The sequence below is a fragment of the Phyllobates terribilis genome, unplaced genomic scaffold, assembly GCF_046119375.1.
Source record: "Phyllobates terribilis strain yellow unplaced genomic scaffold, ASM4611937v1 Scaffold_8__6_contigs__length_399053987, whole genome shotgun sequence".
NCBI classification, from domain to species: domain Eukaryota; kingdom Metazoa; phylum Chordata; class Amphibia; order Anura; family Dendrobatidae; genus Phyllobates; species Phyllobates terribilis.
The window spans coordinates 23,905,511-23,919,070 of record NW_027362768.1 but is presented as its reverse complement, the minus strand read 5'-3'; the positions used below and the strand labels follow the sequence as shown (position 1 = coordinate 23,919,070).

The window sequence follows — 13,560 nt, the reverse complement described above, 5'->3', positions numbered from 1 at the left end:
GCTGAATTGCCGGCCGGCTTTTTTAAAGAGACGGTGCATGAAAACACTATTATTTTTTTTGATAAATCCTTTACGCTAAATGACAAGTACAGTAAGCAACACTGTCACTGTACTTCGTATATATGTGGCTGACATGTTTCTATCTATCTAATCTATGTATGATGCTCTCTTCTGTCTGTTATAAATTGTCGGGTACCGCTGCTGAATTGCCGGCCGGCTTTTTTAAAGAGACAGTGCATGAAAACACTATTATTTTTTTAAATAAATCCTTTACACTAAATGACAAGTACAGTAATCAACACTGTCACTGCACTTCTTATATACAGTCATATGAAAAAGTTTGGGCACCCCTATTAATCTTAAGCTTAATGTTTTATAAAAATTGGTGTTTTTGCAACAGCTATTTCAGTTTGATATATGTAATAACTGTTGGATACAGTAATGTTTCTGCCTTGAAATTAGGTTTATTGTACTAACAGAAAATGTGCAATCTGCATTCAAACAAAATTTGACAGGTGCATAAGTATGGGCACCTCACCAGAAAAGTGACATTAATATTTAGTAGATCCTCCTTTTGCAAAAATAACAGCCTCTAGTCGCTTCCTGTAGCTTTTAATGAGTTCCTGGATCCTGGATGAAGGTATTTTTGACCATTCCTCTTTACAAAACAATTCCAGTTCAGTTAAGTTTGATGGTCGCCGAGCATGGACAGCCTCTTCAAATGATCCCACAGATGTTCAATGATATTCAGGTCTGGGGACTGGGATGGCCATTCCAGAACATTGTAATTGTTCCTCTGCATGAATGCCTGAGTAGATTTGGAGCGGTGTTTTGGATCATTGTCTTGCTGAAAGATCCATCCACTGCGCAACTTCAACTTTATCACTGATTCTTGAACACTATTGCCAAGAATCTGCTGATACTGAGTGGAATCCATGCGTCCCTCAACTTTAACAAGATTCCCAGTGCCGGCATTGACCACACAGCCCCAAAGCATGATGGAACCTCCACCAAATTTTACTGTGGGTAGCAAGTGTTTTTCTTGGAATGCTGTGTTTTTTTGCCACCATGCATAACGCCTTTTTGTATGACCAAACAACTCAATCTTGGTTTCATCAGTCCACAGGACCTTCTTCCAAAAAGAAATAGGCTTCTTCCAATGTGCTTTTGCATACCTCAGCCGACTCTGTTTGTGCGTACTTGCAGAAACGGCTTCTTTCGCATCACTCTCCCATACAGCTTCTCCTTGTGCAAAGTGCGTTGTATAGTTGACCGATGCACAGTGACACCATCTGCAGCAAGTTGATGCTGCAGCTCTCTGGAGGTGGTCTGAGGATTGTCCTTGACTGATCTCACCATTCTTCTTCTCTGCCTTTCTGATGTTTTTCTTGTCCTGACACTTCTGGCCTTAACAAGAACTGTACCTATGTTCTTCCATTTCCTTACTATGTTCCTCACAGTGGAAACTGACAGGTTAAATCTCTGAGACAGCTTTTTGTATCCTTCCCCTGAACAACTATGTTGAATAATCTTTGTTTTCAGATCATTTGACAGTTGTTTTGAGGAGCCCATGATGCCACTCTTCAGAGGAGATTCAAACAGGAGAACAACTTGCAAGTGGCCACTTTAAGTAGCTTTTCTCATGATTGCATACACCTGGCTATAAAGTTCAAAGCTCAATGAGGTTACAAAACCAAAAAAAAGTGCTTTAGTAAGTCAGTAAAAAGTAGGCAGGAGTATTTAAAACAAGAAAATGATAAGGGTGCCCATACTTATGCACCGGTCAAATTTTGTTTGAATGCAGATTGCACATTTTCTGTTAGCACAATAAACCTCATTTCAAGGCAGAAACATTACTGTGTCCAACAGTTATTACATATATCAAACTGAAATAGCTGTTGCAAAAACACCAATTTTTATAAAACATTAAGCTTAAGATTAATAGGGGTGCCCAAACTTTTTCATATGACTGTATGTGACTGACATGTTTCTATCTATCTAATCTATGTGTGATTCTCTATTCCTTCTATTCTAAATTGTCGGGTACCGCTGCTGAATTGCCGGCCGGCTTTTTTAAAGAGACGGTGCATGAAAACACTATTATTTTTTTTGATAAATCCTTTACGCTAAATGACAAGTACAGTAAGCAGCACTTTCACTGTACTTCGTATATATGTGGCTGACATGTTTATATCTATCTAATCTATGTGTGAAGCTTTATTCTTTCGGTTCTAAATTGTCGGGTACAGGTGTATGCCGCTGCTGAATTGCCGGCTTTTCATGTTTCTCTGTGAGCACTGTTCCCATCGATTTGGGCAATCACTGTAATGCCACAACCACCATGGCTGTGGCATTACAGTGAGTGGCAGACAATCCCTGCATGATTGGTGCTCTAAATAGCGCCAGACATGCAGGACACGCTTTTGGTGCACGAACAGTTATCGAACATAACCTCGAACAGCCGAATTTTTTGCAAATCGTTCGGGTTCGTCGAACAACTCGAACACCGCCCAAAACAGCTCGAATTTGAGATTGGCGAACAGTTCAAGTCGAACACCGCTCATCTCTAATCATGACATAAGAAATGGAAAGATAATGCCAGAGATTAATTTAATTATATAACTCTCGACAGATGGATTTAAACTGTATGGAATCAGAACAGCACAGCTCTGTACTCTGTGTAGCGGCTGCTCTCAGGTGCTGAAGCTCGGCTCCTACTGAAGTGAAATGCAATAGGAAATTTTCCTTGTACAAAATAAATTAAAGAGTGAAAAATTACAGCACTAAAGAAATTTGAAAGCAAAAATAAAATGTAGACTTACTTCCTTCTTTTGTCCTTGTCATTATTGTCTTAGGTATACCATCTAAATCATGTGTTCCATTATTGTTGAATGCTTTGACACTAATAATGTACTCTGTGTAAGGCTCTAGCTTGGTAAACAGAACGGAAAGTACTAAAATGTAAAGAAAAAATAATACAGATTATTGTGAAATTTCAACAACTAAAATTAAAATGTCATAACACCATAACACTAGTGATAATTTATTTCTATCAATTATTTCAAATTAATTGAATTATCTCTGCAACTCATGCTATGAAATGATGTCCAATATTATTGTATTTACTTTTATGTCGCACACAATTAAAAAAGGATTGTTAACATAATTGACAATAGTCAAAACTCTTGACAACTGTGACAATTATCTACCTTTCCAATATGCGTCTTTGAAGAGCATGAGTCAAAAGAACTGAAAGACTGATTTACAATATGAAAAATTAAAGGGAATCTGTAACCATGTTTTTGCTATCTAATCTTAGAGCAGCATAATGTAGAGACTGATTACAGCAATTTGTCACTTTCCCGGCTGTTTGCTTTAGTTTTGATATTTTATCAGGTTATTCACTGGTGAGTTCAAACAGAAGAGGGCCCCTGTGCAAGAACAGTATATGGGCCCCTTTTGCAACCTAATAGCTCATCATAATGCACAATTCTACCTGCTTTGGAGGCCTCTTGGGCCCCGGTGCAGCTGCACAGGTTGCACCAATGATATGTTTGCCCCTGAACTGATTATCACTAGAGGACTAGTAAATCTGCTGCCATGTACTCCTCCATATTCATGAGCTCTGTGTAACCCCGCCCCCACCACTGATTGGCAGCTTTCTGCCTATTCAGAGTGTACACAGAAAGCTGCCAATCAGGGGTGTGGGTGGGGTTATACAGAGCTCAGCATTTAGAGAACTGCTAGATCTGCAGCAGAGAAAACAGGGATTTTATCAAAACTGTAGCAAGCAGCCCAGTAAGTGACACATCACTGGAATGATGGTCTCTGCCCCTAAATCATGCTGCTCTCAGATGGAGTAGAAAAAACCTAATGACAATCACAATTCTGGCATTTTGATTTTTTTTTCTCTTTACGGTTTTTACTGATAGTGTTAAGTAACTTTAGATTTTGTTAGATCTAACTTTTATGGACATGGCAATACCACAACTGTGTATTTTTTATTTATTTTTTTATTTATTTTTTTACATCAGAAAACCCTTTCCTAACAACTTCCTGCCAAATTGAGTTTTGACTTTTCTGAACAGATTTTAAATCTAACATGTGTCACTTTATGTAGTATTAACTCTGGAATGTTTGTACATAACTGTCAGTGACTCTGAGATTATTTTTACGTGAAATATTATACTTTATGTTAGTGAAAAATTAGCAATTTTCTAACTTTGAATTTTTATGCCTTTTAACAGATATTCATACCACACAAATTCGTTAATAAATAAGTTTCCCATGTGTCTACTTTACATCAGCATCATTCTTGAAAGAACTTCAGCACTGCAGTAGTACATCAGAATCAGATTTAGGCCTTTTTCTATCCCTATATGTAATCAGCTGTTCGCTCTGACCTCCTATCCTTTGAGTTCATGCACACGACCGTGAAAATCGCATGAGTGCTATCAGTCATTTTGGCAGATAGCAATCAGACCGATGTTATTCTAATGGACTATGCACATGTCCAAGTGTGGTCCGATTTTCATAGACAGACTGAATGGAGAAGGTGGAGAAACTTTTTTTGTTTTTTTTCTCTTCATCCGAGAAAATTGGATCACACGCAGAATTCGATTTGAGTGTGATTAGCATAATCAGAAAGATTTTCTCGGATGTGAGACCCTAGCCTTAGCCTGTAAAATCCTAAAATGGCTCTATTTTGCCAACCCTCAACTTTTATAGTGGCTAAGATAGTATCCCCTGATTGGCTGCACAAGACCATAAGATGTGACAGCTTTAAGTCATTATTGGGAAGCCTACGTGGCTGTGATGTTATTAGTCCACTCTGATTGCTGAAGTCCTCATCTATGTGTGAAATGCCACTGGGCTTCTTTTTTTTTGTCTGCAATCCTCGCAAATCAATCTCAAATTGTTCAAATTCGCGGGGACTGAAGATTTTCATGAAATTCAACTGGCCTAAATGTCTTTATCTGTAATAGCCCTAGGAAAATAGTGTCTACCTCAAGGTGGTTATTTTGTTTTTCTATGATCCAACAAAATGTCCCAGTGGATTTCCCCAAGCTAGTTCACACTGCCAAGTCCACCATGTGTTTTCACCATGGGACCTTATGTTGATGTGTAATGGCAACAGGCCTTTTTGTAACGCTGGATTTTTTTCCCATATAATAAAGACAATTGGCAACTACCTTATAAGGGTTTATTTTCAGTCTTCCTGTGTATCATCACGCATAATAGGTTTAAATAGATGGACTAAAATACTTTGTAAACCATATGAAGAAGTTCACATATTGCTGATACATTGTGGATTTTCCACCTGGATTTTCAGTCATGAAATTTAGAGGCAGATCGTACTAGCAGCAAATGGATGACTTTTTAACAAATCTCATCCACATATCATGGAAAAAGAATCCACATAAGCTAATGGCAAAGTATTTCAATTGATTCTACTGCAGCCAAATGTTATTTGGCAATCAGCAGAGAAATTAGAAACTCTTTAAATTTGTGAATTTTTTGGTCATTTTTGCACCATATTTTGGGTCCTTGTTTATATAGTTACATAGATAATTTCGTTGAGAAAAGACAATTCAATCCTGGGATGGGAAAGGGTAAAAGGAAGGGTTATATCTAAAACTATCATGCATGATCCTGTCTGCTGCAGAAGAGTTATTCTTGCCCTCTTGCCCTCTTGATTTCATCAATGCTATGGGCTAAAAATTAAAAAAATTACTTTTACATAATTATTTATGTTATCTTTTTCTAAAATTAAAAAAAAAGCATATAAGCCTTTTTTAAATCATCAACAATTCCACAGATGTATAGTTCTCATGGTAAAGAAAAGGCTTGTCTTCTCAGGAAATTGAACTTTTCTTCCTTTCTCCAGGCAGAGGGAGTGCCCTCTTTTCTTTGTATGCTTGAAAGCTTACTGAAAAAATCTAATTTACCTGTAATGTTCTTTGTTTCAAAGTTCTGAACATTCCCTTTACCTGTAAGACAGAAAAACATATAACTAACTATTGTAACTTAAAGTGTGATTCTTGTTTCTGATGACTTTTTGGAATAAGCTATCAGGTGTGCACATGAGGAATAACAACATAGCTTTAAACTCTATGAGTTCTTCTGTATTAATCACATGGTATTCAAAGGTTAGGGTATTTATGCTCAGGTTTTCGACTGTCAGTTTAACCCCTTAAGGATCGAGCCACTTTATAGGTTAATGACCGGGCCAATTTTTTCAATTCTGACCATTGTTACTTTATGAGGTAATTACTCTGGAACGCTTCAACGGATTCCCCTGATCCTGAGAATGTTTTTTCGTGAAATACTGTGCTTCACGATAGTGGTAAAATTTCTTCGATGTGACTTGCGTTTATTTGTAAGAAAAAACGGAAATTAGGTGAAAATTTTGAAAATTCTGCAATTTTCAAACTTTGAATTGTTATGCCCTTAAATCAGAGAGATATGTCACACAAAATAATTAATAAATAACATTTCCCACATGTCTACTTTACATCAGCACAATTTTGAAAAAAAAAAAAATTGTTAGGAAGTTATAAGGGTTAAAAGTTGACCAGCGATTTCTCATTTTCCCAACAAAATTTACAAAACCATTTTTTTTAGGGACCACATCACATTTGAAGTGACTTTGAGGGGTCTATATGACAGAAAATACCCAAAAGTGACACCATTACAAAATCTTCACCCCTCAAGGTGCTCAAAACCACATTCAAGAAGTTTATTAACCCTTCAGGTGCTTCACAGGAACTGACGCAATGAGGAAGAAAAAAATTACCATTTAAACTTTTTTCACAAAAAATTAAATTTAGACCCAATTTTTTTTATTTTTACAAGGGTAACAGAAAAAAATGGACCCCAAAATATATTGTGCAATTTCTCCTGAGCATGCTGATACCCAATATGTAGCGGAAAACTACTGTTTAGGCGCTACATAGAGCCGTGAAAATAAAAAAAATCACACATTTTCTTTTAGCCTTAAATTTTTTATTTTCACAAGTGTAACAGGAGAAAATGGACCCCAAATGTTGTTGTGCAATTTCACCTGAGCATGCCGATACCCTATATGTAGACTTTTTGAGTTCAAAATTTGCTGGAATAATCAGTGAACGCCATGTCGCAATTGGAGAGCCCTGATGTGCCTAAACAGTGGAAACCCCCCACAAGTGACCCCATTTTGAAAACTAGACCCCTCAATGAACTTATCTAGATTTGTGGGGAGCACTTTGAACCCCCAGGTGCTTCACAGAAGTATATAACGTAGAGCCGTGAAAATAAAAGAATCACAAAAATTTTCTTTTAGCCCTAATTTTTTTATTTTCACAAGGGTAACAGGAGAAAATGGACCCAAAAGTTGTTGTGCAATTCCTCTTGAGCACGCTGATATCCTATATGTGGATGAAAACCACTGTTTGAGTGCATAGCAGGGTTCAGATGGGAGGGAGCGCGGCTTAACTTTTTGAATGCAAAATTGACTGGAATTTAGAGCGGACACCATGTTGCATTTAGAGATCCCCTGATGTGCCTAAACAGCAGAAACCCCCCACAAGTGGCCCCATTTTGTAAAATAGACCCCCCAATGAACTTATCTAGATGTGTGGTGAGCACTTTGAATCCCCAGGTGCTTCACAGAAGTTTATAACGTAGAGCCGTGAAAATAAAAAACTCACAAAAATTTTCTTTTAGCCCCAAATTTTTTATTTTCATAGGGGTAACAGGAGAAAATTGACCTCTCATTTTGTTGTGCAATTACCCCTGAGTGCGCCAATACCCTACATGTAATTGGCAACTACTTTTGAGGCATAGTGAAAAGGTAAGAAAGGAAGGAGCACCATATTATAGTACAGATTTTACTGTTGTGGTTTGAAGGTGACGTGACCCACTAGGAGAGCCTCTGAGGTGCCAGAACAGCAGATTCCCCCATAAATGACCCCATTTTACAAACTACACCTCTCAATTAATTCATCTAGGGGTGCAGTGATCATACTGACACCACAGGCGGGTCACAGAATTTTATACCATTGGGCAGTGAGGAAAAAAATAATTACATTTTTACTGCAAAAATTTTGTTTTAGCCCCAGATTTTACATTTTCACACTGGGGTAATGGATAAAATGGCAACAAAATTTGTCCCATAATTTTTGCTGAATGTGACAGTACCTCATATATGGCTGTACAGTACTGCTTGGCCACACGGCGACACTCGGGAGGGACGGAGCGCAGATTTTCCTAGAATATTTTGCAGACTCCATATTCAATGCCCCTAAGTGCTAGAAGAGCAGAATCCCCCCTCAAGGAGCGCAGAATTTTCTGAATTTCATTTGGGCGGCGAGGAGCCATTTTGCTTTTCCAGAGCCTTTCTACTACCAGTAACATGTAAGCCCCCTATATTTCCATTAACATGTGACAGACCTGAGCGGGGGTTTTTTATGTGAAGCTTTTATTGGGAACATTTTGGATCACATTTATCCAGCACTCTACGCTGAGCACTTACTTTGGGGTTTCCATCTAAATTTCCGAATTATGTGATTCAGATGAAACCCCTGAGGGATCCATTCACTAAAATGAGATGAGGCAGCAGAGTTACTCTGGACTCCGTCTGGCCTCTGTTCAGCGTTGTCCTTCTTTTCAGAGGTGCACAAAGCTGTGGCCGACCGCGCTTTTATCTACGCCTAAAAATATGGACACAGCCGGATCATGAGTCAGACGGCATCCACAGTGCCTCCATCTGCCTCATTACAGGAAATCTTCTGCCAGGGGTTCTGTCTGAATCACATATTTCATAGATTTACACAGAAACCCCGATGTAAGAGCTCAGCGCAGAACGCAGGATAAATGTGCACCAAGCCTTACTGAGATCTTTGGGAGGCAGAATAAACAAATCAGCAGCAGGTGAAGAATTTGTTTTATTTATTTTTTACGCCATTCCTTGTGCAGTATAAAAGTGATTAGGCGACTTTATTCTTTAGGTCAGTGCGATTACAGCGATACCAGATTCATATCGGGTTTTTATGATTGACAGCTGTCACTCACTAAAAGACGCTTTTTTTTGCAACAACTAATGTTTGCATCGCCATATTTAAAGAGCTATAATTTTTCCATATTTTGGACGACAGAGTCAAGTAAGGGCTTGTTTTTTGCAGGACAAGTTGACGTTTTTATTCGTACCATTTTCGGGCAAATTACATTTTTTGATCGCTTTCTTTTTCTGATTTTTTGGAGGCAGAATGAACAAAAACTAACAATTCAGGATTTTTTTGTTGTTGTTGTTGTTGTTACTTGTGTGGCAAAATTGATAAAGCAGCTTTATTCTGTGGGTCAGTACGTTTACAGTGGTACCACATTTATGTAATTTTTTTATGTTTTTGCGCTTTTACATAACAAACTTTTATAGAAAAAATAATTATCCTTGCATCGCTGTATGCTGAGAGCTGTAACTTTTTAATTTTTCGGCCATTGGAGCTATATGGCGGCTTAATTTTTGTGGGACAAGATGATGTTTTCAGCGATACCATTTTTATTTGCATCCGTCTTTTTGATTGTGTTTTATCCCACTTTTTTCCAGCGGTATGATGAAAAGGCATAGTTTCTCATGTGGTTTTTGTTTTTTTTTACGCTGTTCACTGAAGGGGTTAACTAGTGTGACACGTTTACAGATCGGGTCGTTACAGATGCAGCGATAATAAATATGTGTACTTTTTTGTTTATTTTTATTTTGTTTACCTAAAAATCTGTCTTTATTAGTGTAATATATTTTATTTATTTTACTTTTTTTTTAGATTTTTACAATTTTTTTTTCATTTTTTTAAACTTTTTTACTTAGTCCCACTATGAGACTTTCACTTTTTTCACTTTTTCCATAGGTATAAAGTACTGCAATGCACTAGCATTGCAATACATTATATGTGACACCCCAGGGGTCTGGTTGCCACAGTAATAGAGATATTATGTCTGAGAGCAAGTGGGAGGTTTCTCTGGTCAGGATCCCTAAACATGCAACACGGCCCACCCAGACCTGGGAGGGGAGGAATCTGCCCTTATAAACTGGGTCTGGGGCGGGATTAGGTTAGACAGAGCCTGCAGAACAAGCAGTCAGAGTCTGGAGAGGGAAAGGAAGAACTAGGAGCTCTGTAGGAGCAGTAGCAGAAGTCCAGGGGCTGGAGCTGAGCAGAGTTCGCCCTGGACGAAGATACTAAAGCCGGACACAGGAGTCCGAGGCTGTGGGGACTGATCTATACCCAGCAGCAGAAACCAGCAGGGGATTCCAGGTCCTCTGGCCATAGAAGCCCGGAGGCTCAGTCACAGAGAAGGGACCAGCGCCGCCATCCAGGAGCGGAGGCTAACAGAAGGCCCCAAGTCACCAGCCATACGGGTGAGCACCACACGGTATACTCAGGGACGTGGGCTACTTGTAACCGCTGACAGCAAGGTAGCCAGGAAGAGTGCAGATTAACGGGGAGGCCTACAACTCTGCCTGGCCAGGGGAACTCCTGCTTGCTCGCAGACTGACCAGGCCCCTTATACTAGCCAGTACTCCCGGGAGGGTCTGCCTTGTACCATCAGTAAAGACCCTGAACTGCACCTCACGTCTCTGTGATTCCTTGCCGCTCCTGCACCATTATCACTGGGACCCTCAGACCATCACTCCCATCATCTCTCACATTAGCTGCCCTGAGGCAATACTTCTCCCGTGGGGAGTCATCCCATACTCGGCTGCGCGAACAACATCAGCCTCAGCGGTCTGCAGCGCAGCGGCGGTCCCCACTGACCGCAATCCACGGGTGGCGTAGTCGGACACTTATTACAACATTTAGACTGCCACTGGTCTGACCACCCTGGGCACGGACCGGGTCACCGCCACGGAGAACTACAACCCCCAGCGATCCGGCTCCGGGTATTCCCCCTGCACAGCAGCAGCAACACAGGCCCAGGGGGCGCGTCATATACCTATAGTGAAAGCTCCTGAGACCATGCTGTGCATTGGTCTAAGGAGCTTTCCATAGCTTGGTAATCTGGGGGTCGTCATGACGACCCAATGTCACCATGGCAACGGTCGGGTCCCGATGATGACATCACGGGGACGCCGACCTGAAGGCAGAGGGAGGTCCCGTCCCTCTGCCTGCCTCCTGAACACTGCGATCGCACTTGATCGCACTTGATCGCAGTGTTCAGGAGTTTAACAGCCAGGGATGGCGCTGACACCGCTCCTGGCTGTTTAGTGCCGGAGCTCAGAAACTGGTAGCGCTGAGCTCTGGCACTGATCGGGCAGGAGAGACTGAAATTTCTGAACTTTTTTTGTAAAGGCTGTGAAGAACCAAGAGATTTAATCTATAACTAGTGGAATTGTATAGCAATAAAACAAGTCTGGACAGATATTTTTGCCATAATAACTAACATTATCATCAAACTCTCCACCCGAATCTAGAACTGATTTTACTCAATTTAAAATTAGATGTAATTCCCATCAATGCTAGGTGGACAACTAGTTAAATCTTATAAATGACCTGTAGAGAACTAGCCATCATATGGAAGTCTACAGAAACAGCAACTGCTTTATAAGGTGAACACCAATCTACAATATCAGTACTGGTTGGGTAGGAAAAGGAACAGAAAGACCCTTTATTATAAGTGGGAAGTATGGATGTCTCCAAAATCCAGCGCTGCCCTGTTCCTCTTCTCAGTGATGTCACCACTCTTCAAACTCTTTTACAATGTAAAACAATGGAGCCTTATTCTGACGATCCAGACTTAAATTGTAAAAGCCACTTCAAATTCATGCACAAGGCAGTGGGACCCGGAGTGTCTGAAGAGCGTTGACATCACAGGGGAGAGGAGCAGACCTGCGCTGGATCCCAGAGAAAGTGGTGGTAGGTGAGTAAATAAACACGTACTACACTATAAGCACATATATACAGATTTAATTTATAAAAAACTTCACGGGAGGGTTTCATTAAGCTGTGAATACAATTGAAGATATGAGCTCCATCACTACAGAGGCAGAGATATCATGAGGTCCCATTGTCACACTGCTGAAGTCATTGCAGCACCACAGAGGCAGCAACAGTGCATCCTATGGAGCTGAAATTCAAGACCAAGAGAAACTTATTGCAGACTGGGAGGGTGCTAGTATGCAGTGGGGGAACAAGTGTGAGAGGGGGCACAGAATGAAGGGACATTATGAAGAGAAGGCACAATATAGAGGAATGACAGAGTGGGGGGACAGTGTGAGGGCTCAGTATGGATAGGAGGTACAGTAAAGAGAGAGGAAGGCATTGGAGTACACTGTGAAGATTGGGACAGTGTGGAGCTAGGGACAGCATAAGGGCATACAATGGAGAGGGGACAGCGTGAAGTTGGGACAATGTGGAGGTCATAGTTGATAAGAGGGACAGTGTGGTGGTTGTAGCTCATATGGGGGTACAATGTGGTGACTATAATTAATAAAGGGAGATGTTGTGGAGGTTGTAATACAAAAGGGGGAATAGTTTGAAATTTGCATAGACGAGGTGTGGATGTTAAAAGTCTTTAAGGCGTCTGGACCAGATGGAGACTAAAGAGATGAGAATGACTCCTATGAGAGACGATGTCACCTATAAAGGTACCTGGATGTAAATGTTTATTTGTGATACTGACTGAATCTAACTGGTACTGTTGTTCTTGTGTGGTTTGCAGTCTAATGATGGTTGGTAGCAACCACTCCCAGCATATCTTTACCATTGTTAAGAACATACTGGTGGTTGTAGGTTTGTGTGAATAAAATGTACATGGTGGAGGCTAAGACTACAATTGATCAATGCAGCGCCTGGGCCTTCTTCATTGTGGTGCCGTACATATATATCGTGATGCGGCAAGTAACACTTCATCACGATGTGCATGTATGCCAAGATGTGTGAAGGGGTAAAGCAAATATGCCTTAAATTGTAATTCTTATTTGCTTATGATTTTTATAAACTGGGCCATTCCCATCCAGAAATATAATGGGATTGGATGGAGCCACTTTGAATGGAATCTCCAAAGCAGATGTGCACAAAGACTAAGTGAGACATGTAAGAGCTATAGTCATGTCATATTTTGCAAAATGTGTAAATCTTAGAATATTTGGGGTAAATATACTTAATTAAAGCAACTTATTTTTTTACATTACGATATAATTCCTACAAAACAAAACTATACCAGCATCAACTTGGAACATAGGAAATGTTTATTTGTCCTTCTAAAATGTTAATGAAATATGGAGCTCCGTCTACATCTGCAATGCGGTTTATAACAGTAACCATATTACAGTGCCAAATCCATCATTTGACAAATACCACTTGCACCTGAGAGACCCTATTGATTTATAGTACATTGGATTCCATCATGGTGTCCATTGATTTTTGGACTGGAATCTATTGGACTCAATCCTCGTTTTTGAAGTATCACACAGCTAAATCTATGACAGGGGCCCTGAACAGAATCTCTGATGCAGATGTGAAAAAAGATGAACAAGCACAATAAAGATACATTTTGATCTGGATATAAAGACCCCAAAATATACACAAT

General features: G+C 40.0%; 1 protein-coding gene across 6 annotated transcripts in view; it reads right to left on the bottom strand.

Annotated features, from left to right (window-relative positions):
- The window catches only part of PTPRC (protein tyrosine phosphatase receptor type C), a 199,295-nt gene that overhangs the window by 60,897 nt on the left and 124,838 nt on the right, over window positions 1-13,560 (bottom strand). For all 6 annotated transcript variants that reach the window (XM_073642882.1, XM_073642883.1, XM_073642884.1 and 3 more), the window contains 2 exons: window positions 5,949-5,990; window positions 2,823-2,954 (listed from right to left, as the gene is read on the bottom strand). In XM_073642882.1, coding sequence (XP_073498983.1) covers window positions 2,823-2,954; window positions 5,949-5,990 — 174 coding nt within the window. The remainder of the gene's footprint in view (window positions 1-2,822; window positions 2,955-5,948; window positions 5,991-13,560) is intronic.